The sequence below is a fragment of the Macaca mulatta genome, chromosome 8, assembly GCF_049350105.2.
Source record: "Macaca mulatta isolate MMU2019108-1 chromosome 8, T2T-MMU8v2.0, whole genome shotgun sequence".
NCBI classification, from domain to species: Eukaryota; Metazoa; Chordata; class Mammalia; order Primates; family Cercopithecidae; genus Macaca; species Macaca mulatta.
This window is the reverse complement of record NC_133413.1, coordinates 26,925,944-26,952,173: the sequence shown is the minus strand read 5'-3', so window position 1 is coordinate 26,952,173 and position 26,230 is coordinate 26,925,944. Positions and strand designations below refer to the sequence as shown.

Here is a 26,230-nt window from a genome sequence, read left to right as displayed (position 1 = left end):
GATGGGTGGATAGGTGGATGGATGGATAGACAGACAGACAGATAGATACATACATACATACACACACATATATGTAATTAGTTGGGCATGGTGGCATGTGCCTGTAGTCCCAGCAGCTCAAGAGGCTGAGTGGGGAGGATCATGGCGCCACCGCACTCTAGGCAACAGAGCGAGGCTGAGACCCCGTCTCTAATGGAAAAGAAGTATGGTGCCTTTTGAGGAAAACACAGGAGGCTCCCATGTTGCTTGCGTCTTCTGCACGAAATGCTGGCAGGGCAGGCTTGCCTCTTGTTGAGAGCAGAAGTGAGAGCCCAGCTGACATTCTAGGTTCCTTCCAAGATCCAAAGTCTCAGAAAAATGCAATTGTAGAGATACAAAAAAAGTTCAGACATCATCTCATGTAAGACTTCTTCTTAAACTGGGATCCTTGAGTCCCCAAAGATTTGTAAACTTCTAGAGTTGTATGTGAAATGTCATCGACACACATATGCACCATTTTCTGTGGAAAGAATCCACAGCTTTCAGGACAGTCTCAAAGGAGCTTTATTTCTCAAAAAGTTAAAATCCTCTTGGCAACAGCCTTATTATAGATGAAGAAGCAACTTCTGGAAGGTCAAATAGCTGGTTAGTGGCAGAGTTTGAAACAGAATTCACATGTGCTGATTTCTAAGCAGTCTCTTGCCTCCTCCCCACTCCCTCACAATGTTCGCTTATTGAAAGGAAGGCTCCTTCCCTGGCACTGCCAGACTGGCATCCTGGACCACTGGCCTCCCAGAGTAGCGACATCATTGTGTGTCTGCCTAAGCCTCGGGCAAGACCCACCACGCATGACTTTCCCCTTCCTAACAATTTAATTATTCACGAACTTGCGTGCAGTGAGAACATCAGACAGGGATGAAAGCGCTAATGTGCTCTGAACCTCCTTCAAATGGCATTTCATACTAAAGCAGTGCACCCCCGGCATCTTCACAGACCCTCCCTCACCAGATGCCCTCAGCAGATAAAGAACTCATTTTCCTTTCCCTGCTGCTAATGGCTCCAATTTTCTTGTGATTTTCTGTAATGGTAAATGCCAACAAAACATCACCCCACCACATGTTCCTACTGGCTATTCTTTCAACATCATGAATTCCAAACTAGCTCTGCTGGAATGAAAAAGAATGGAAAAATAATATTCACAAGCCATTTGGGAGGAGTGGAGGTAGGGAGCGAAGGCAAAGAAATGAAGGTCAGGGGCATATTTTGTTTGTTTGTTTTGAGACGAAGTCTCGCTCTGTCACCCCGGCTGCAATGCGGTGGTGTGATCTCCGCTCACTGCAAGCTCCGCCTCCCGGGTTCACGCCATTCTCCTGCCTCAGCCTCCCAAGTAGCTGGGACTACAGGTGCCTGCTACCACACCCAGCTAATTTTTTCTATTTTTAGTAGAGACAGGGTTTCACTGTGTTAGTCAGGATGGTCTCGATCTCCTGACCTCGTGATCCACCCGCCTCGGTCTCCCAAAGTGCTGGGATTACAGGCATGAGCCACCACGCCCAGCCGGTCAGGGGCATATTTTAACCTCAATCAGAAGCACGTGATTTGTCCTCTATTCTTAAGAAATTTGCTATACAGGCATACCTAGGAGATACTGTGGGTTTAGTTCCAGACTGCAATAAAGCAAATATTGCAGTAAAGCCAATCACACAAATTTTTTGGTTCCCCTGTGCCTATAAAAATCATGTTTACACTACAGTCAATTAAGTGTGTAATAGCATTATGTCTAAAAAATGTACAGACCTTCATTTGAAAATATTTTATTGCTAAAAAAATGCATATAATCATCTGGGCCTTCAAGGACTCTTAATTTTCTGGCGGGTGAAGGGTCTTGCTTTGATGTTGATAGCAGCTCATGGATCAGGGTGGCAGTTGATGAAGGCTGGGGCAGCTGTGGCAATTTCTTAAAATAAGACAGCAATTAAGTTTGCCAGATCAATTGTTACTTCCTTTCACGAAATATTTCCCTATAGCATGTGATGCTATTTGATGGCATTTCGCCCATAGTATAACTTCTTTCAAATTTGGAATCAGTCCTCTCAAACCTTGCCACTGCTTTGTCAACTAAGTTTATGGATTATTCTAAATCCTTGATTGTCACTTCAACAATGTTCACAGCATCTTCACCAAGATAGAGTCCATCTCAAGAAACCACTTTCTTTGCTCATTCATAAGAAGCAACTCTTATCTGCTCAAGTTTTATCATGAGACTGCAGCAACTCAGTCACATCTTCAGGCTCCACTTCTAATTCTAGTGCTCTTGCTATTTCCACAACATCCGCAGGGACATCCCCCACCGAAGTTTTGAACCCCTCAAAGTCATCCCTGGGAATTGGAATCAATTTCTTCCATACTCCTACTAATACTGACATTTTGACCTCCTCCCATGAAACACCAATATTCTTAGTGGCATCCAGAACAAGGAATCCTTTCCAGACGGTTTTTAATGTACTACACCTAGAACCATCAGCGTAATCACTATTTATGGCAGCCACCATTTCACGAAATGTACTCTTTTAAATGATAAGACTTGAAAGTCAAAATTATCCCTTGATCCATGGGCTGCAGTATTCATGTTGTGCCACAGCCATGAAAACATTAATCTCCTTGTACATCTCCATCTAAGCTCTTGGGTGATCTGGTGCATTGTCAATGGGCAGTAATATTTTGAATCAAGGAATCTTTTTTTTTTTCTCAACTGTAGGTCTCAACAGTAGGCTTAAAATATTCAGTAAACCATGCTGTGAACAGATGTACCGTCATCCAGACTTTGCTGTTCCATTTATAGAGCACAGGTAGAGTAGATTTATCATAATTCTTAAGGGTCCTCAGATTTTCAGAATGGTGAAAGAACACTGGTTTCAATTTGAAGTCACCAGCTGCATTAGCCCCTAACAAGGGGGTCAGCCTATCCTTTGATGCCTGTCATTGACTTCTCCTCTCTAGCTATGAAAGTACTAGACAGCATCTTCTTACAATAGAAGGCTATTTCATCTACACTTAAAATATGTTGTTAGTGTACCCACTCTCATCAATATCTTCACTAGATCTTCTGGATAACTTGCTACAGCTTCCATATCAGCACTTGCTGCCTCACCTTGCACTTCTATGCTATGGTGATGGCTTCTTTTATTAAACTTCTTTCATCAAACTTCATGAACCATTGCTTCATTGATGGACCATGAATCCTATGTCTGCATTCATAGAAAGCTCTGCAAAGTACCCTGAGTTGCCACAGAAACTTTTTCAGTGATGCCACTGTATTGCAAGGAACAGAGATTCACTCAAGTTGCCTCAGAAAAGGGATGTTTTAGACCTGGACTTGGAAAGCTGCTAAGAACAGGGGCCACTCTAGGGCTATAGGGTCTCTCCACATCTGCTCCTCTCTATTAATCAGCTTTTTCAGTTTCCTTGTGGTTTCCATTCACAACACTGGCTTCCACATGACTTCAGGTTGCCACCGACTCAACTCCCAAATGACATCCTTTTAGCTTTTGCCCCTGTGGCAAAACATATTGGTATTCCTTCATTCAAATTCCCAAGAGAAGGAACCTGATTGAGTACTTATTTCTTTGTGTCAAACCATATGTCATTATCCAGGTTATGGAATGGCTTCTAGGTAGTGTGTCCATCCATGGACAATCACTGATGGCCATAGGAATCTTAGATGGTGTAAAACAAGGCTACCTAGGCCTTCCCTGGGTCTTCTATCCAGGCTGTGGGCAGGCAGGCCCTGTAACTATTGGTCATGTAGGAACTAGCCCAGGTCTTTCACAGAATACTGGAGCAAACTTGCACTAGTTTGTGAGGGCCAACTGTTACATTTTCAGGAATTCTATGAGCTATCTGCTAATCCACTACTGGTCTGAAATTGGCCACTGTGGGAGTATTTACACCATAGATATTGGCAAATGCTACAAACTCAGTTTTTTTCCCCCACTCTAGAGAGCTAGTTTACCAGCACACTATTGCAGCATGAATGGTTAAAGAGGAAGAAACAAAATCAAGGTAAACAAGTCTCCCCATAATCTGACACAATCTATATAATTTCCCTCTTTTCCACTTCACCCACCCTTTGCTTCAGCCAGAATGGACAACTTCCTCATTATCCACTTGCCACAAATACCTGCGTTTGGGCCAGGGCTCACGCTGTGCCAGGTACCCAGCCTTCCCAAACCTGATGTCCATCTCTGTAAAGTTCAACTTCTTCCCTGAAGCTTCCCCAGCTCCCTCAATTAGAATAATCTTTGCTTCTCTAAACTCCCATAACCCCAGCTGGACTCTTTTGCAACTTTTTTCCTGTTCAGCCTTCCTTTCCCTGGAGTTATTTATGGTTTTTATACTTTGTGGTCTTTTAATTCATTATAAACTTCCCAAAAACAGAATCTATGTCCACTTAAGTGTTAGCAGAAGTATCAATTAAGTGTGCAATGGCATTATCTCTGAGTATTCCAAGTACTAAGTGGATACCTGCTACTCAGGTACCTGGTGAATAGGTGAAGATGAACACAGAGCATTTATTTGCACAAGCCTTCAGTAACCCACGTCTCTCTCCCACCTTCCCACACCTAGAATTCTAGACCTTCATACTCATGAGTTCCCCAACTGATTTGGGCCCTGACAACTGAATCAGCAACAGCAGGATTTTCAAGGCCAGAAGGCTGCTAAAGGCATGACCTGATGTGCATGTGAATTACTTTTACTAGATTCAAATCCCTGTAAAAGAGGAGGGAAAATCAAGGATTAAATTACAGAGATTAAACTTTGATCTGGCAACAGTGGGCTCGTATTTCAAATAACACTCAACTCCCTGTGTCTTAGTCAGCTTAGGCTGCCATAACAAAATACCACAGACCATGTAGCTTAAATAACAGAAATGTGTTTGCTAACAGCTCTGGGGGCTGGAAGTCCAAGATCAAGTTACCATCATGGTCAGTTTCTGGTGAGGGCTCTCTTCCTGGCTTGTAGATGGCCACCCTCTCATTGTGTCCTCACATGGCATAGAGAGAGAAAGAGAAAGAGAAAGAGAGAGAAAGAAAGCGAATGAGAGTGAGAGCGTTCTCCTTATAAAAGAAGAGACCAGGCACAGTGGCTCACACCTGTAATCCAAGCATTTTGGGAGGCTGAGGCAGGAGGATTGCTTGAGGCCAGAGTTCAAGACCAACCTGGCCAACATAATAAGACCCTCTCTCTACTTTAACTTTTTAATAATTTTTTTAAAATAATTTTTTTAAAAAAAAGCACTAATCCCCTCATGAGGGCCCCACCATGATATCATCTAAACCTAATCATCTCCCAGGACCCATCTCCAAATACCATCACACTGGGGACTGAGGCTTCAACACAGGAATTTGTGAGGGACATAATTCAGTCCATAGCACCCTGTTAAAACCAATCTTCCTTTAAATACTTTGGGAAAGACGACTGAGAGATTTGGGGAAATCTGAGAACTGGAAACCAGATGAAAAAGATCACAAGTTCAGCCTCAGGGGGAGAAAATTAGTTCTTCCTATTGCGTATAACTTAGCCAGTCTGAAGAGTATATGAAAGCCACCAAGAAGTTAGAAGGAAAACTACTGGATTACCACTGGCATGTAAAGAAAATCTGGCCATAAAGTAATGGGGTTCTTTGCACCAAAGCTTTTGGAGACAAAGTTTCCTGAATAAGTCTTCAGACAGAAAGTTCAATGGCATGTCAACGTTAGATCCTAGCAGCTTTTAGTCCATTAATGTGGCCTAACAGGCATTGCTTATTTCATTTGCAGAAATTTTCAACAACTGAAAATTCATCACACTCTGAGAATCTAGAAGGTAATAGAAAATATTATCTCTGTTTTGCAGATGGAAAAACTAAGCTAAAGAGAGTCAAACCACTTGGTCGGTCCTGTAACAGAGATTGAAATACAAACCCAACTTCCTAATCCTGGTATCAATACTTCTCTATTAGTTTCACTCCATGCACTATCTCCCAAAAACCTAAATGCCCCTAAAGTTTTTTAAAATTTCTTTTATTAAAAAGTTAATTAAAGTACAGACAAGGTCTCATCACGTTGTATTGACTATGAAGTCGACAACTCCTGAAGTTACCTCTATGAAGTCTATAATTCATCCAAACACATGCTATTAAAAAAATCGGCAAAGAATTCTCAGAACTGAAGCAGACAAATGAACATGGTATAAGTAACTATTTCTGCAAGAAAAACAAACAAACCCTCTAATCTTCCAAAAGTATAAAACCCTGTCACTCAAGGCTGTTGATAAAAGCAAGAAGATAAAGACATCTAAGATGAAGGAACACATGTTTCATTTTAGATATTTCTATTTCCTCCATCTGTATGTCTTGATAGGAGCAATTTTAGGAAGGCAGGACCACTGAGATGCTGTACTTTTCCTAAGGTTTTACAACTGTTAGCTAATGCCTCCACGACATGGAATTTTGTACCTTGAGTCCTAAAAGAAATTAAACCAAAAGTAAAGAGAGGGGGGAAAAAAGCAAATAAAAGAAAAAATCAGTATGTCCATATGTCCTCCCTGACAGACTCCAAACTGATCTTTAAAACTGAGTCTTTTGGGCAACAAATGACAGGCTCTCTGTTTTCCTGGTCTAAAATCTATCCCCCACGCCACCGCATTATATCAGAATCGAAAGGCCCCCAGAGGAGAGTGATACAGGGTTTGCTTCACAGAGTGAGCTATTTGTTTTTGAAATAAGTCATGTTGCCAAAATCGGAACTGAGCAAAGATACCCATTTCTCATTCAGGAAAGAAAATATAAGACAGATTCAAAATCTCCAAGGCTCTTGGCTTAATCACAGGTCAAACATGAAAAGAATTCTTCTGTAGCCTCAAACTATTTCTGAATTTGTGAGCTTACCAGTAGACCTCCCTGAAGCTATCAAACAATTTGAAAACATTCTTGAGCAGCAATTCTAATTCCGCCAAAGATAAACTGGATGCCACCCTCTGCCAAGCCATGTAAGGATCTTCTGAAAAATGACTCCAGTATATTCTATATGCAAGCAACTCTTTAATTCAAGAAGATATCAGCCTTCTTTGTGTCAGGCTTTCAAGCACATAAGACAGTCATTCAGGATTCTGTCCTCAATGGATTCCTATCCTCAGATTCTATGATAATCTGGATGTTAAGACCAGAAATGGCTGGTAAAGAGCTACTGGGTCACACGTCCATGAATTCATGACACTGGAGATGTATTTTGTGGCACTCTTATCAAGCCAAAGAAAAGGAAAGCAGTCATTATGAATCCCTTCCTACTGCTTCTGTGTTTCTATAGACTCTTTATCTTACACAGTAGTCTCCTAGTGTCCCCTTCTGTGGCTTCAGGTACCCAAGGTCCAAAAATATTAAATAAAAATTCTCAAAAATAAACTGCCATGGTACTGCAGTGCTGGTGTTCAAGTCACCCTTATTTTACTTTATCATAGCCCCAAAATGCAAGGATGGTAATACTGGCATATTGTGTTTATTGTTCTTTTTTATTATTATTGTTGATAACCTCTTACTGTGCCTAATTTAGAAATTCAGCTTTATCATAGATATATTTGTATAGAAGAAACATCATATATACAAGCTTAGGTACCATGCCCAGTTTCAGGCATCCCCTGAGGATAAGGGGGACTACTGTGTGATCCTCACCACCATGCAGCCCAGCAAGCCCCTGGAACATAGAAGGTGCTGAGTGAACATGGGCTTCCTCAGAGCAGGGGTTAGCCACAGTGAGTGGGGATTCACACGCAAGGTGGCGTGACTCAAAACATTCACATTAGTTTGTTGTGTGTGAATTCATTCATTCATTCCTCTTAGGATTCCAGGCTGTTCTAAGCCAGCGAGTGAGTACCACCCTAAAAGCACAGGATCAGAAGAAAGCAACAGTCCCATCACCCAGAGATCCCTTGGAATTCAAATATTTTCCAGGGGTGAGCACAGCGGCTCACACCTGTAATGCCAACACTTTCGGAGGCCGAGGCAGGTGGATTGCTTGAGGACAAGAGTTCAAGACCAGCCTGGCCAACATGGCGAAACCCTGTCTCTTCTAAATATACAAAAATTAGCTGGGGGGTGGGGGGGTGCATGCCTGCAGTCACAGCTACTTGGGGAGGCTGAGGCAGGAGAATCACTTGAACCCGGGAGGCGGAGGTTGCAGTGAGCCAAGATCGCGCCACTGCGCTACAGCCTGGATGACAGAGTGAGACTCTGTCTCAAAGAGAAAAAAATATGTATATGTGTGTGTGTGTGTATATATACACATTTTTTTTTCCAGGAAGATTCTTGCAAGATAAGGCCATTTCTGGCCATAAGGCTCTAAAATCAAAAATATACTCAAATCTATTCTGAACTCTGAGGACAGGCTCTGAGCCAGCCAATATTAACTACTTGGTAATCAGTCCCACTCTGCAAACAAAGGCACCTGATTGCCAGGCAAGGGTACTGTCAGGGAGGCTGCGACTGAGCAAACTTTCAGATTGCGATCACGTACTGCCCACTGGACCAGGAAGTGTGCTAATCTTATTCCTTCCTTCTTACTTGGCTTAGAGCCTTATATGACTTCACAAGGTAAAGAGTAATAAAAGTTAGGAGACTTGGACTTCAAAAATCCCAGGCACAAGCAACTACTCTCCAAAACTTCACTCTGCAGCCGATAGCTCTTGCATCTACCTTGACGATTCTGATTTCAAGCATGGCTTGACTGCCCAGCTCCACAGCCTGCAGGACTAAAGGTAGTAAGCAGCGTTCTAATGTTAGCTTAACCTGTTGCCCTAAACAAGTCAACATCTGTATCTCAATCTTCTTCGGTAACTCAAACATATTTTTTTAAAGGCATGTATTAGTGAAACTGTTAGACTATAGAAATAATTATATATAAATGTTCTCTTTCATTATTGAAATACTTTGTTTTATGTAATGCTACACCCAGTGTTTTGTATGTCACGGGACTAAGTATTACCTTATCAAAATAATACAATTACATCATACTTTATTGTCTTTAAACAGAGAGAGTAGACGAAGCCTGAGGCTAATGGTTTATTCACCATGAAATAGCCATTTAGGCCAGGCACAGTGGCTCACGCCTGTAATCCCAGCATCTTGGGAGGCCGAGGTGGACGGATCACCAGAGGTCAGGAGTTCCAGACCAGCCTGACAAAAATGATGAATCCCTGTCTCTACTAAAAATTCAAAAATCAGCCGGGCATGGTGGCATGCACCTGTAATCCCTGCTACTCAGGAGGCTGAGGCAGGAGAATCATTTGAACCCGGGAGGCGGGGGCTTCTGTGAGCCGAGATTGCGCCACTGGACTCCAGACTAGGCAACAAAGCAAGACTCTATCTCAAAACAAAAAAAGAAGAAGAAGTAGGCATTTAGATCCTTAAACAACCAACAAATTAAGATTACAATTAATAAGATGTAATTATACGAGTTTTAAAAATTAGGATTATAAAGAGGTCAGACCAGCACAGGCATGTTTTATTTTGCCCTTTATTCAAGTAAAAATCTTGGATTTGGTTTTTGTTGATTAACAAAGAGATGGTCATAAGTAACTAACTGAATGGCAGAAAGCTAAATGTATTAAATTATAGAAGGTCTATTCTAAGGTCATGAAGATGTGCTCTTATGTTTTCTTCTAAGAGTTTTCACTGTTTTCTCTTTCATACAGCTGGAATCAATTTTTTATATGGTATTAGGAAGGGGTCCTGATACATTTTGTTCAGTATAAACAAACGACTCAGTACCATTTTTTGAAAAGATCATCCTTCAACCACTACATGCCACTGCCACCTTTGTCAACTTTGTCTGTCACTGCGCCAGATTCTTTTTAATGGCTGTATAGTTTTCCATTGTATGCATGTGCTATAAATTACTAAATCCATCCCCAATCAGTCAACACTTGAGAGTTTCCATGTTTTTAGTATCAATAATGCTGTAATGAATAACCTTGTCCATGTATTATTCCCCACATGTGGAGTATATTTGTAACATAAACTCAGAGAAATGGAGTTGCTAAGTCAAAGGGTATGTGCATTTTTAATCAATACATGATAGAGATTATACCAATTTTAATTGGAATTTTCAAGTCACAATGAACTCCAAAGTATTATAAGCTACAGCACATTGCCATTTCAGTTACACCAAAGTTCCCAACATTTTTGGTCCTTAGGATTCTTTTCCAAAAGAATGTCATGTTATAAAAGACATCAAATGTTTAACAATGCTTCCGGTATCCACTGATTGAAAGTATATAGAACCATATCAGTTCACAAAAATGTGCCTCAGTATTCTGCAAAATGTACATTAACAATCTAAAACAAGTCATGCAGTCACAAATGGATAGACAGGCCTTCTCTGCTTATGGTAAAGAACAAGGGCAACTTGCTGTTTACTTCTGTTCTGAAGGAAGCTCAAAGCTCAGCACCAGCACCAGCACCTCTGGTCCCACATGGATAGATATTGCCCCATTTCAGGAGTTTGCTCCTGATGGAGAACGACAGTGGTTGTCTCTGCATGAGAAGAGGCTGCATCTCCTCCTCTAGGGTAAAGCTGTCCACTCCCAGCAAAGAGAATAGAGCAGAAGTTGGCGGGCATGGTGGCTCATGCCTGTAATCCCAACACTTTGGGAAGCCAAGGCGGGAGGATCACCTGAGGTCAGGAACTCAAGACCAGCTTGGCCAACATGGTGAAACCCCGTCTCTACTAAAACACAAAAATTAGCCAGGTGTGGTGGCAAATGCTTATAATCCCATCTACTCCGGAGGCTGAGGCAGGAGAATTGCTCGAACACAGGAGGTGGAGGTTGCAGTGAGCTGAGATGGCGTCACTGCACTCCAGCCTGGACAACAAAGCAAGACTCCGTCTCAAAAAAAAAAAAAAAAAAAAAAGAGAATACAGCAGAAATGGAAGCTGAGGGAGAAGGTACTTACTCAAACTTTTCCTAAGTCTTCAGAAGATGGCATCACATTTTATTTGAAATACAGGTCTGAAAAAGTAGAAATGTTCTCTCACATCCAGGTTACTAATATAATAATCCTTTATTAGCAATACACGACCCTTTCTTCACTCCTTAAACTTTGCAAAAACACAGTGATGTTCATTCTCAAATATGCCTGTGATATAGTGACAAAGCCACATTACTTATTAATTTTGCAACTGATATCACGTCAATACCACAGTGCTAAGGGCTGAAACCTTAGTGAGAAGTCAGTGGCCAAACCGTGGAACCCACAGTGTCACTTCCACTTTGCAGGCTCAAACCTCCCCAAACATACTTCCTTCCCAGCACTCTTAAAAAGGGGAAGGTATTTAACAGCTGAACCTTACTTATAACAAAACCTCCACCTGGAAAAAACCCAGGAGACACAGGAATCTTCCCCTTCAGATGGAGAGGGGAGAATTTACTCTTCGAACCTTTAAGGAGATCTGATTAACAAACCTCTCTCCAGAGCTGTAAATAAAGAGAGCAGCTAGAAGACAGCAAGTTGAAACAAAAATTTGCTACTAGCGGTGTGACTTTCAGATAAGTCATCTGATGTCTCTGGGGCTTTTTTTCTTCTGATAAAACAAGGGTGTTAACCAAGAGGTAATACTTACAAACTCTGGCTCTTAGTATCTTCTGATTCTACATACAAGAGGGCAAAACTGTTAGATTTTGACAACTGAGTCTTACCTATGACTTAGTTTTTTGTTTGTTTGTTTGTTTGTTTTTGAGATGGAGTCTCACTCTGTTGTCCAGGCTGGAATGCAGTGGCACAATCTCAACTCACTGCAACCTCTGCCTCCCAGGTTCAAGTGATTTTTGTGCCTCAGCCTCCTGCGTAGCTGAGATTACGGACACACATCACCGTGCCCAGCTAATTTTTGTATTTTTAGTCAAGATGGGGGTTTCACCATGTTGGCCAGGCTGGTCTCGAACTCCTGATCTCAGGTGATCCACCCACCTCAACTTCCCAAAGTGCTGGGATCACAGGTGTGAACCACCATGTCTGGCCGTGACTTAGTCTTATACCTGGTCTCTGGCAGGGAAGACTGGGTCATGAGAGCCACATTGTTCCAGGCTCACAGAAAGTACAAACCAAATACGATGCAACTTGTTGCAGGTACACAGGTAACAAACCCATCAGGAGGGTGCATTTTAATGCACCTCGGCTGAGTCAGCAAAGAGTTATTTTCAAGAGGGAATCAGTCTCCACTGCATTTTCCTTCCCTCAAGCAGCTTTAAAAGACAAAGACACGGCGCGGTGGCTCACGCCTGTAATCCCAGCACTTTGGGAGGCTGAGGTGGGCAGATCACGAGGTCAGGAGATCGAGACCATCCTGGCTAACACAGTGAAACCCCATCTCTACTGAAAACACAAAAAATCAGCTGGGTGTGGTGGCAGGCGCCTGTAGTCCCAGCTACTCAGGAGGCTGAGGTGGGAGAATGGAGTGAACCCGAGAGGTCAAGCTTGCAGTGAGCCAAGATTACACCACTGCACTCCAGCCTGGGCAACAGATCGAGACTCTGTCTCAGGGAAAAGAAAAAAAAAAGATTAGCTGGGCATGGTTGCACATGCATGTAGTCCCAGCTACTTGGGAGGCTGAGGCAGGAGAATCTCTTGAACTCAGGAGGTGGAGGTTGCAGTGAGCCGAAATCATCCCATTGTACTCCACCCTGGCAACAGAGCGAGACTCCCTCTCAAAACAATAATAACAATAATAATAAAAGACAAAGACATTCATGATCATTAGAGAGAGGGCATCTTTGGGGTCCAACTATCATCTGATGTGGACAGTGACAGGGTTTAATCAGCTATGGAAATATGAGAGCAAATGGCACATTTGGGAAAAGGTGGATAATGACCATGAACCCGTTCGAACAACAGTGGCTTTGCAATGGCACAGAGCTTTGTGAAAGACAAAGCCCACTTCTGTCTCTTGCTTGGGAAGTGGCTGCCAGCATTCACACAATCGTTTGAGTGAGCCCAGGCTCTGAGAGGACATGGCCCAAACATTACTTGGAAAAATACAATCAACATGCTCATCCGCATCTCTGCCTCAAAATAATTTCTCAAAAAACACTTTTATAAAGCTTGACAATAAAAAATCCATTATTCCTGAGGTATGCTGGTGTAGCTATAAATCAGTCAAAGGACTCCCAAAGGGCTTATTATGTCCTGTAATGTCCTCGGAGAGTAGGCATATTCTGGGTGTTTTTACCTGTTTGAGGAAGGGGAAAACGATTTTTCCTTCTACTAATTTTTTTTTTTTTAAATAATAGACAGGGTCTCACTATGTAGCCCAGGCTGGTCTCAAACTCCTGGGCTCAAGCAATCCTCCAGCCTCAGTCTCCTAAAGTGCTGGGATTACAGGTATGAGCCACTGTGCCCAGCCAAAATATTTAGTGAAGAACAAACTATGTGGTTCAATTCCACTCCAACTCATTCCAAAGAACTGGATTGTTCCTTTTTAAAAAATTCTTTTGAAAGTACCAAAATCTTTTATATGCATTGCATTATAATTATAATGTCATTGCATTGAATACAGCTGGAAATAGGCTAGAAGTTAGAAAACTTTGATTTATGGTAAAATTAAGTACAATGAGATTTGATTCCTTACATTCAAGCTCCACTGATGTGTCTCTTGAAATTTAGATGAAGAGAAAAACACAAATTAATTTATATTTTCAGCTAACATGATGGCTATATGACAGACAGACTAATGTTTGAGTAACCATGGCTTCAAACAGTATTCTAAATTACTTTTTCTTCTTCTCCAAATTACTTGTGATTTCTCAGACCTTTTCTTTAATTACTGAGTGTACAGTACATATGCTCTTTTTATAAGGAATCTCAACTCCTTGTATTGGAAATGGGAAATAACAGATAAATCTAAATGTCTTGTTTCTTCCATGAGATCGCACCTTCTTTCCTTTCCAATTTACGTGCTCAACACAGCACCAACCCAATGACTCAGAACCTCCTAAACCCTGTGCACCACATGGTCAAGCATTTTCTTTCCTGGTAGCCAAGTCTGCAATGCCCCTTCCTCCATAAAGCCTCCGTAAATAATAACCAAAAAATAAAAAAGCAAATCCCATCACTTCCATCTAATAATGCAGCATTTATGATTCTAGGTCCTCGCCCACCCCACAGGATTCACATAATCTCTTGCTTATGCAGTCTATTAAATCTATTTTCTCTATTACTTGAACATCCCTTTCTCTATGCCTTCGAATCTTCTCTCATGGGCAACACACATAGGGTGGTATTTTCCAAAGTGTAGGCAAAATCCTGCTGCTGGTAAGCAAGATGAATTTAAATAGATGATGGGGTCAGCATTCCTTTATTCACATAGCATATATTTACTGAGGACTTATTATGAGCCAGGTGCTATTCCAAGGGCTGGGGCATACCGATGAAAAAGAGTTCATGTCCTCATAACTTTACATTCTAGTATGGGAGACAGACAGTAAACACTAACAAGTAAATAAAGGAAAAGGGCTAGACATTCTGAGGTGTCGGCAAGGAGGCGGGATCATGCAGCTAGGGTTCTTCTCAGAGAAGGCTCTCTCTAAGCAGGGATTATTTGAAGGAAGATCTGAATACGACCAGAGAACTGGACATCTAAAGATCTAGGGAAACACATTCCACAAGAGGGAGGAGCAAGTGCCAAGGTCCTGAGTCAAACTGAGCTTGGCAAGTTCAAAAACCAGAAATAAAGCTGGTGTGGCTGGAATGCAGAAGGGAAAGAGGTAGGCAGCAGGTCTGATCCCACAGGGCCTGGAGGGCATGACCAGGAACTTCAGTGTCATCCCAACTGCAATGGGAAAGTGGAAGCAGGGAGGTGGCAACGTCAAGTTCTTGCCTTTAAAAAGTTCCTCTTGGCTGGGCTTGGTGGTTCATGCCTGTAATTCCAGCACTTGTGAGGCTAAGGCGGGAGAATCACTTGAGACCAGGAGTTCAAGACCAGCCTGGGCGACAAAGCAAGACGCCCATCTTAAAAAAAAAAAAAAAAAAAAAGGTAAGGAGTCCAGTTAGAAGACCACTGCAGCTGGGCGTGGTGACTCATGCATGTAATCCCAGTACTTTGGGAGACCAAGGCAGGTGGATCACTTCAGGTCAAGAGTTCAAGATCAGATTGGTCAACATGGTGAAATGCCGTGTCTACTAAAAATACAAAAATTAGCCAGGTGTGGTGATGCACACCTGTAGTCCCCGCTACTCGGGAGGCTGAGGCAGGAGAATCACTTGAACCCAGGAGGTGGAGGTTGCAGTGAGCCAAGAATGTGCCACTACACTCCAGTCTGGGTGACAGAGCGAGACTCTGTCTCCAAAAGAAAATAAATAAATAAATACCATTGCAGTAGCCCTGCAGAAGCTAATGCAGGCTTGCGTTGAAATGGAAACATCAGGAGCGATAATCTGAGCACGTATTTTGGAGGAAGGGCTGAACTTGATGACAGATGGAATGTGGGGTGACTTAGTGTTCTGCCTGGGCCACTGGACAGATAGCAAAGAACTGGGGAAAGTGCAGTTCTGAGGTTAGAGAGGATCCAAACTTCCGTCCTGGAAGCAGGGACTGCCTGTTAAAGCCACTGGGAGATGCCCAGTGAACAGCTGGATGTGATTCCAAAGCACAGGGAAGGGGTCTGGGGCTATCAATGTGGAAGGCTGCAGCAAATGAATGGGAGTGAGCCAGGGCAGGGGATGAGATCACTTGGTAGCAGGTAGATAAAGGAGACAGAAAAGCCAGCCAGGCTATGGCAAGACTTAAAGTTCTGGCAAAGCGGAAGGAAGGCAGGGAGGAGGGATGGTGGGTATATAGGAGGAAAACCATGGAGAAATGGGATCAAAAGTCTAGAGAAAGTCTAGAGAAGAAAATGTTTCCAGAAGTAAAATCAACTGCATCCAATCTGTGAACAAAAACACCCATAGGGAATGGAAGTGATTCCATTTTCAATGATCTTTCACTTTTTTGAGATGAAATTGCTCTGTTACCCAGGCTGGAGTGTAGGGGTGTGATCTTGGCTCACTGCATCCTCCGCCTCCTGCACTCAAGCGATTCTCCTACCTCAGCCTCCCTAGTAGCTGCAATGACAGGTGTGCACCACCACACCTGGCTAATTTTTTTTTGCATTTTTAGTAGAGATGGGGTTTTGCCGTGTTGGCCAGGCTGGTCTCGAACTCCTGACCTCAGGTGATCCACCCGCCTCAGCCTCCCAAAGTGCTGGGATTACAGGCATGAGCCACCGCGCCCAGCTTCAATTATCGTTTTGCGGAACTACAGTAGATCCTCATTGTTGACAGGCTCCATATTTGTGAATTCACCTACTCACTAAAATGCATATGAAACCTTAAAACCAATACTCCTACACAAGTTCCTAGCTGAGAGTGAGCAAGGTGACGCTCTGCATTCTTGTTTCAGCTCGCATATTGTAAAGAAGTGTCTTTTTGTGGTCTATTTACTGCCATATTTTACTTATTTTTGTGTTTTTGTTGTTGTTGTTGTTGTTTGTTTGTTTGTTTTTTGAGCAGGGTCTCACTCGCTCACTCAGGCTGGACTGCAGTGGCACAATCACAGCAAACTGCAGCCTTGACCTCCCCAGGCTCAGATGATCCTCCCACCTCAGTCTCCCAAGTAGCTGGGCCCACAACCACATGCCACCATGCCCAGCTATGTTTTGTATTTTTTTGTAGAGACGGGGTTGCACAATGTTGCCCAGGCTGGTCTCAAACTCCTGGGTTTACGGGAGCCTCTCGTTTCAGCCTCCCAAAATGCTGGGATTACAGGTGTGAACCACCACATTGGCCTCATGTTTGTGCTTTTTGCTGGTGATTTTGCTATTTAAAATGATCCCAAGCATAGTGCTACAGTGCTAAGTTCCTAAATGCAAAAAAAGCTGTAATGTGCCTTAAAAAAAAATACACGTTAGGTAAGTTTCTTCATTCAGGCATGAGTTACAGTGCTTTTTGCCATGAGCTCAATGTTAGTGAACCAACTATATATGTTAAATAAGATACCTTTAAACATGAACACACATAAAATAAGGTTATGTGTTGATAGGCTGATGAAAAGTTTGTGACCAGAGGCTCACAGGAACCCTGCCTCTCCCCGAGGAGCAACGGGTCAGTATTCACTAACTCAGTGTTCACTGTGACTAAAAAGAACATAATTACCATGAAAAATGAGAATGGACACTATACCGAAGAGAAAGATTCCACTGGGCATCAGCTTCCTCCTTTTTTAATGAAGAAAAAGCAGGTCTGAGGCTCTAGGCTTGACAGCAGCAGTATCTAACCAGAATCTAATACACCGCTCTTATTTTTGTTGCTTTCACTTTTACAATTGTTTCTTTCCTACAGCAAGTAGTGGTAGAAATGTAAGGCTTTCTTTTTCAGTAACTGCTAAAATTTAAAAAAGAAAACAAGCAGACAATATGAAGAAAATATAACATAGCAAATAGTATAGGTTGAGCGTGGTGGCTGACGCCTGTAATCCCAACACTTTGGGAGGCCAAGGTGGGAGGATTGCTTCAGCCCAGGAGTCCAAGACCAGCCTGGGCAACATAGTGAGACCCCATGTCTACAAAAACAACAACAACAAAAATTAGCCAGGTATGGTAGTGTGTGTCTGCAGTTCCAGCTACTCCAGAGGCTGAGGTGGGAGGATCACTTGAGCTCAGGAGGTCCAGGCAGCGGTGAGCTGAGATTGCACCACTGCACTCCAGCCTGGGTAACAGAGCAAGACCCTGTCTCCTAAAACAGAAAGAAAAAATACAGATGGAAATGGGTATGGCAATAGCCCTGAAGCTGCTACACAGTGGTACCTGGACATGACAAAACCAAGATGACGATGAACAAGTGGAACTTGGGAAATACAACATGGGATAAAGATTTTGTTTTTGGAGATTACATGGCCATGGATGAGAAACTCATCTTCTGCAAACCTTGTTTCCTTTATTCAGAAACAGGGGACAACAGCATCTCATATCACTGCCACCATGATTTAATGAAATATCAGGTAAAGCAGCTCAAATGTTTGTCTCAGAACCCTTTACTTGCTTAAAGTTACTGAGAACCCCCAAAGAGCTTCTGTCTATGTGGGTGACATCTATCACGACTTACCATATCAGAAGTTCAAACTGAAACATTAAAAAAGTATTTGGTACTTAATTTAAAATAACTATGATAAATCCAATACATGTTTATAAAAATACATATTTTCAATGAACAGAACTATTTTCTCAAACAAAAACACTTAGAAGTGTGGCTTTGTTTTGCATATTTGGAAGTCTCTTTAATGTCTGACTTCACTATAGGCAGCTGGGTCTTCATAGCTGCCTCTGCATTCCATCGGTGGCCATATCGCACTTTGCAAAGCCTCTGGAAAACTCCACAAGACACTAACAAGAGAATGAGAATGTAAACAGGCCGATAATGTCTTAGTATTATGGCAAAAAGAAAGTTTTAATTTCATGGACCACTCCCCCCCCCCCGCCCCCCACACACACATTCCGAAAGTGTCTCCAAGACTCCACATGTCCCTGGAACATACTAAAATAAAGGGTTCAGAATGGTACCTCACAAGGGAAGTTCTCAGTGAATACTAATTCTCTTTTCCTTTTGTTCCTAGCCTCAATGTTGTTAAATCATGACCAAGTTAAGGCCAGGCCTTCTTCAGGTCATTATAATTACATAATATCCAGCACAGTGTTATGTGTAAAGAGGTGGTCAGCAAGTATCACTGTGTTGCTCAGATGGTACTGTAACTAATTAGCTATGTGATCCTCAGCCAAGGATACTTAATCTGTCAAATCCAGAGGATACACAGACTTGAATAAGAAAAAAAGTTACATCTCTATTTTCTGACATTCAGCACTTACTTTACGACTGTAACCAACAAACCATGATTGCACTAGTAGCGCCTGTGATACTGTCACCAATAAAAATCACAGGGATTTTTATATCATATTATGGTTACTGCAGATATCTTGAAAAATCATATGTGCTCATAACTAATTCAAAATTATGGTAGTTATTACACCTGTCACTAGATCTTGGTACTTCATGCATTAATAAAGAAGTACACATATTGCAATATCACGAACTTTGGAAAACATCTTCATAGCTGTATTTCAATACAGCTGTTTTCATTTTCAATCCTTTGTATTTTACTTAATTTTTATTTCTGCAGTGACTTGGAACTTTGTATCATACCTTACGCAGTTAAAAACATTCTAAGAAAGGGGTCTGCTGGCTTAACCAGATTGCCAAGGATTCATGTGACCAAAAAGGCAAGAATCCTTGGTGTTAAGCAATTCACTTAATCTCTTCAGGCACCAAGTTCCTCTCTTTTAAAGGAAAGGATGCTTACTCCCTGAGGTCGCTCCCAGTTCTGCCACCCCAGCTATAGTCTATGGAATATGATATCCATAGTGGAGAAGAATCAGGTGGGAAACCACATACCTGAGGACATTAGCAAAAAGCACGATTCTGGGCCAGGCATGGTGGCTCACACCCATAATCCCAGCACTATGGGAGGCCAAGGTGGGCGGATCACATGAGGTCAGGAGTTCCAGACCAGCCTGGCCAACATGGTGAAACTCCGTCTCTACTAAAAATATAAAAATTAGCCGGGCATGGTGGTGGGCGCCTGTAATCCCAGCTACTCAGGAGGCTGAGGCAGGAGAATTGCTTGAACCCAGGAGGTGGAGGCTGCAGTGAGCCAAGATTGAGCCACTGCACTCCAGCCTGGGTGACAGAGTGAGACCCCGTCTCAGAAGAAAAGAAAAAAAATCAGCCAGGCTCACGGCTCACTCCTGCAATCCCAGCAACTTGGGAGGCTAAAGGCTGGAGGATCACATGAGGCCAGGAGTTCCAGACCAGCCTGGACAATAGAGAGAGACCCCATCTTTAAAATAATTTTTTTAAAACTTAAAAAATCAAAAAACTTAAGCCAGGCATGGTGGTGCACACCTGCAGTTCCAACAACTTGGAAGGCTGAGGTGGGAGGCTGCAGTGAGCCATGATCATGCTGTACTCTAGTCTGGGCTGTGGAGTGAGGCCCTGTCTCAAAAAAAAAAAAAAAAGAAAAGAAAAGAAAAACAAAAGCTTTGCAAAGAATCCATAGTCAATCTAATCGGGGGCTGTTCTTTACATAAACAGCTTGTGTGGAAGCAAACTTGAAAATAAATGTTTTTATAATCAGACTATTCTGGATATTTATCACTAATGTTTGCTTAAAAGTGTTTTATATCTTCATATGCTCAGACAGAAAAAAAAAAAAACAGAGAGAGAAAACAGAAACAAAGAAAGAAAAAAGATGAGAAAAAAGCACATTTTCCACATCTCCAGGGAAGAACACTTAGCCACTGAGCACTTCACACAGGGGTACTAGAGCACCATCAGTTTAAAGAATCAAATGGATCAGTCACCTCACTTGATAACACACACAAACCATTGAGACCCACTTAATGCTAAAAGCCGGAGCCAACACTGCTGTTTAAGAACTAAGAAAGCCCAGACAGGCTGCATTTCAGTCCCTGTAGAAACGTCTAGGATACGTCGGGAACAGCCAAGAGTGGCACCAAGATAAAATATGACAGTAGCGACTGCCAGCTTCAGCAGGCACAATTCAAACTGAGCCCAAAGCTCTATCCTCACACAGAGAAGCTCTGCAGAGGCACACTTCTCTTACAGCACAACAGGCAAAGTCATAGCTAGCACGGAATAGTCATCCAAATGCTTCAACATGACTATTCTACGGTTTCTTCACCCAGAAACCAAATCTGTCCAGTAGACACTTAGAAAAGTCCAAAAAGCCAGTTTTCCCAACTATATTTAAGCAAGTCTGTCTGCTCCATGCTTCCTTGTTTTCTCAGCAGAATATCTCATTCTCTTACTTGCAGAGATAAAGACAGAGTGGAGGCTCTCCCTTCCTCCATCTAACCAAACAAAATTAAACTCATATTGGGGTGAATGAGATGTTATGCCTAATGGGAAGAAAAAGAAGAGAAAAAAACCACATTCAATCACCAGAGAAGCTAGGTTACTGTGCTTTAGAACAGCACCCCAACATCAAGGACAAGCAGACTGAAGGTACCAATACCTGGTACACCCGTTGAGTGCTAGGTATACAAAACCATAATGGTCTGATTCACCGAACCCAAGGATGGCACAGTCCAGGAACTGTAAAGAAGAAGCATGAAGGTTTGGGACAGTCTGACAAATAGAAAATTTGAAGGAGAGAGTAGGAATGGATTTGAGCCCTCAAGGAAAGGTGAGCTGTCTGAGGCAGAGTTGGGAGGGCACTCCTGGCAGGGACAAGCACAATGGGAGCAAAGTCCCAAAGGAGGGACTCTGCAGGGTATATTGCACAACAGTGGGAAGGGCAGTTGGTCTGCATTGGAGAGCTAGTGAAAGAAGCCTTGAGAGATAATGCTGAAGATAGGCTGAACCAGATTGTAGGAACCTTGGAAGTCAGGCTCAGACTTTATCCTGTTGACCATGAGAGGCTTCCAAGCAGAGAGGTGACAGAAATGTAAGCAAGAAGGTGACAAAAAACAATGATGAGTTTTAGGAATAAGCAATGGACACTACTCTCTTCAGTTAATTTATCCTAACTGTGGGTCCTTTTGCCAAACCCAGACCAACCAGAATCTATGTCTGGTAAAATAAGTGTTCAGAATTATATCCTGGAGCAATTTTCCTAACACCTAGGCCCTGGAAATGCAATCCAAATATTTTACACACACACACACACACAATTTCCACACATATTTCCATATACATATGTATATATACACACACACACACATAGTTCTTTTTGTTTTGTTTTGTTTTTGCTGTTTTTAGATCAGGTCTCACAGTATCACCCAGGCTGGAGTGCAGTGCTGTGATGGGGGCTTACTGCACCCTCAACCTCCCAGGCTCAAGCAATCCTCCCACCTCAGCCTCCTCAGTAGCTAGAACCACAGACTCAGGCAACCATGCCCGGCTACATTTTTTTCGTATTTATTGTAAAGACCCATTTGCTATGTTGCTATGCTAGTTTCGAACTGTTGGGCTCAAGCAATCCTCCTGCCTCTGCCATTCAAATTGTTGGGATTATAGATGTGAGCCACCGCACCTGGCCCAAATATTTTTCTTGACCTGTAAGTGACACAGTAAACTGACTCCAGAACATGCAAACGAAAAATTAAAAACATATTATACTTGCTCCTAGGACTATGGCAATAAAAACCACATTTGTGAAACATGTTTACCCTCAACAGTTTTGAAAAGGGCTTTTAATCCTGTTAAAATTAGATTTGATAACATTGCCATAGTTATTAGGCATTGTTAAATATGCTTTCATCTAGTGGCCGGGTGAGGTGTCTCACGCCTGTAATCCCAACACTTTGGGAGGCCGAGGCAGGCGGATCACCTGAGGTCAGGAGTTTGAGATCAGCCTGGCCCACAGAGCTAAACCCGGTTTCTACTAAAAATACAAAATTAGCCAGGTGTGGTGATGCAAGCCTGTAATCCCAGCTACTCGGGGCGGGGGGCGGGGGCTGAGACAGGAGAATTGCTGGAACCCAGAGGCGGAGGTTGCAGCGAGCCGAGATTGCGCCACTACACTCCAGCCTGGGCAATAGAGTATGACTACCTCGTCAGTCAGTCCTTCTCAAAAACAAACCAACCAAAAAAAAAGAAGAGCCCTTTCCTGAGGTGCAGCTAAGGGAGAGACTAAGATTCTAAAAGCAACTTAAGAGCAAAAAAGAATACTTTTTGAACTGAGGGAAAACAAAGAATAATAAATATATAAAGGATCGCAACCTAAGAATAATGTAGTAATCATGAGACTGTTAAAAAACAAAACAAACAACAACAAAAAACCCTGACTCCTGGCCACAGAGTTGAAAAGCCCCTAGGCACGTAGAGTAGCTCTTAATTGAGACTGCACTTCACTAACCAGTGAGGTGAGGAAAAACAGGACTTCAGTAAGGGAGTAAAGTCAAAGATTAAATTACAAACAGGCCAAATGGACCTGAGAGGAAGTGATAAAATTCGCAACACACTCAGCTGTGTTTATTGTAGGGAATCACCCCAGGTCTAACGGCCACTGTAATCACCCCGCTCAGGGCAGAAGTCTTCCCACAGGCCCTCAATAACCTCAATCCTTGATAAAAAGCCAAAGGAGCCTGACTTTCCACCTGGGTCAAAACGCCCGCACATTCATTGTTTCGGAATCAAAGCACCACCACCAGCAACCCCCTGCGCACAACCCGGGGCTCTCCAGCACCGCTGTTCGTGATGCCAAGTGCCCAGCACGGGGTCTGGCACCGTTTCCTTAATAAAAATGTCCTCTTCTCGTCTCCAGGATAAAACTCAGGATCCGGAAGGCAGCGTTACACCCTCTCCAGCCAGGCTCCGTTAGGAGATGAGTGCGCACAAACAGCCCCAGGGGCCAGCCACCCCCTTCCCGTGCCACAACTTCCTGTCCCTTCCATCACTTCCACACCACGACTCTAGTTTCCATCCAGTTCACAACTGTCATCAAGATCCCAGGGTCTGGAGGAAAGGGGGCAGGGCGGCTCTCCACCCTCAACTCCTCACTTAAGGGGCGTCTGAGAAGAACCTACGAAAGTGGGGCCAGAAAGCACTGGGACCACGAGCACCAGCCCATGTGCCGACCCCGGGGGCCACCTACTCCCGGGTGAAACCCACGCTGGGCGCACGGGGGCGAGGCACACAGGCGCGCCCCCTCGCATTGACATTTCTCCGGTGTGAAGTGCCGGAGCTTGGGATGCAAGAGCGGGATTACTGTCCCGAAGCTCAACTGCACTTGGAAGCACTCGGCGTCCCCAAACCCTGGGCGACTTCCCCATCGGCGCTCCCTGGTCAGGGATCCGACCGCCCCCGAATCCCAGAGCTGCGCAGCCGGGCCGAGCCCCCGGCCGGGGTCCTCCGCCGGGCTCTGGGCAAACCTGGCAGGGCCGCTGTCCGCGAACTTGGCCGCGTGGGCCGGGCAGGGACCAGGTGGGGCGCGCACTCACCAACCCCGTACTTCTGCCTCTTGGTCGGGATCCAGCGGGCCATGGCGGCGACCTCGCCCCGCGGCGGCGGCGACTAAGGCTGCTACAGCTCCTCCGGCTCCGGCCGCCGCCGCGCCGCGCTCCTGCGTGCCCCGGGCGCTTCCGCCATGTTCCGCCAAACTTCGCTGGACTGCGCTGGCCGCCTCCCCGCCGCGCCGCCCGCGCCAGTGCCCGCGCCGCCCGCGGTCACCTGCTGGGCCGGGCTGCAGCGCAGCCTTGCGCGCCCCTCCCGGCGCCGCCCCGGCCCCTCCTGCCGGCCGCGCCCTCCGCCCGCCGGGGCCGCCTCCGAGCCGCGGGCGCCCGGCCTCTCCCGCCCGCGCCGCTTTCTGAGCTCTGCCGGGCGGGGACCGACTGCGGCTCCGCCTCGCGCGCTTCCCGGGAGCGGCTTCCCGGGCCGGCGGGACTTTGGCGCTGGCGGCGCTTTGCCTTTCCCCTGCCCTCCCCACCCGGCTGATACCCCGGAGGCGGGGTCCCTGCGGTCGGGCTCCCGACCGAGGATTGCGCTGGAGGCGCCGGGCACACCCACGCCGGGCGGCCGGTGGGCGAGGGATGCGGGCTGCGCTCCCACGGCGCGCGCCGGACGCTTGGGGAGCGGAAAGGGATCAGCAAGAGCGGTTTCTTGCCCCGGGGCGCCTCCGGTGCCTGGCACTAAGCGGGCGCGCAATAAATATTTGTTGAATGAATGAGCAGTTGACTTCTGCCTTTACCCCCTGGAGCTTGAACCCTCGCCGCAAGCGCGGGAAGCCGTACCCGGGACATACTGGATCTCCTGGGGCCACCAATTAGAGCCTGGAAAGCAGAACTTCTATCACCAGAGAGCTGGTGCAAGGGAGGCGGGCTCCTCAGAAGTATCAGATCGTTTGCTAGGGGATCCTCTGCAGGGAAATTGTTTAGAAAGCCCTAATTTGAAAGTCCTGTATCCCCAAACTCCGGGGACCCCCCAACCCTAAGCTGAAGAAACTTAGACCCTCATGCACAGGGGAAAAGTCCACCCCCAGACCTCCCTTTCTCAACCAGCCAGCAGCCCAGAGAGCATCCCCGCGGAAAGGGGACAAGGCGCATCTCCGTCTTTTCTCCGTCAACGACTGCATTTTCTTGACGAAGATCCCAAAGGGGCTGCGCATTTGAACCGCCTTGGGCTCCAGGTGGCGCCCTCTCTGGAGCTCCCTCTTGAAATTCATTTCTTCCTGGAGAGACCTGGAGAATGAAGATCCAGGCGTTTCTCGCTACCTTGTACTGAGAAGTAACATTGCAAGCAGAGTAAATGACCAGCTTAATTACGTTCACCGTCGAAGAAGACGCCTCTAGAGAGAAATTATATCCTCTTTGCAGTCTGTGAAGGTTTTCAGGCTTTTTAGGAACGTAAAAGAAAGGAAGATTAACATGTAGTAAAGACAGGTAGTTGACCAGGCGCGGTGGCTCACGCCTGTAATCTCAGCACTTTGGGAGGCCGAGGCGAGCAGATCACCTGAAGTCAGGAGTTCCAGACCAGCCTGGCCAACATGGTGAAACCCCTTCTCTACTAAAATACAAAAGTTAGCCGGACGTGGTGGTGTGCTCCTGTAATCCCAGCTACCCAGGAGGCTGAGGCAGGAGAATCGCTGGAACCCGGGAGGCAGAGACTACAAGTGAGCCAAGATCGGGCCACTGCACTCCAGCCTGGGCAACAGGGCAAAACTCCGTCTAAAAAAAAAAGAAAGAAAGAAAAGAAGAAGAAGAAGAAGAAAAAAGACAGTAAAGATAGATAGGCAAACGAGATAACAAGATAGTAAAGTTTCATTGGAGAATTGGTGCATTTTAACTTTGGTGGTTTTTTGCAAAACCAGGTCTGAATTTTTTTTTTTAAGTCCTATTCACGGTGGGTAACTACTAGAGCTGGCTTTTTTTTTCTCCATCAACCAATAGGTATTTATTCACCATGTTTAACAATAATTTAAGAAATTCCTCTGTCACTTTAGACTTGACATCCAGAAAGAGTTCCACCATCTTCCCCAAAATAATTTATCTTCCTCCATTAGTATATCATGATTCTAATTTCCCAGGTTAGATAATTTCTTCTTCCTTCTTCACACACATATTAAATGCCTACACATTAATGTGTAATTAAATGCCAGGCATCTCTCTAAGAATGAGG

At 44.4% G+C, this 26,230-nt stretch overlaps 1 protein-coding gene across 5 annotated transcripts in view; it reads right to left on the bottom strand.

The window, feature by feature from the left end:
- Positions 1 to 24,314, bottom strand: part of DOCK5 (dedicator of cytokinesis 5) — a 234,970-nt gene extending 210,656 nt beyond the window's left edge. For all 5 annotated transcript variants that reach the window (XM_015144994.3, XM_028852472.2, XM_001107224.5 and 2 more), the window contains exon 1: positions 24,058 to 24,314. In XM_015144994.3, the coding sequence (XP_015000480.3) occupies positions 24,058 to 24,100 (43 nt within the window). In that variant the 5' untranslated portion in view covers positions 24,101 to 24,314. The remainder of the gene's footprint in view (positions 1 to 24,057) is intronic.
- Positions 24,315 to 26,230: the final 1,916 nt, after the last annotated feature.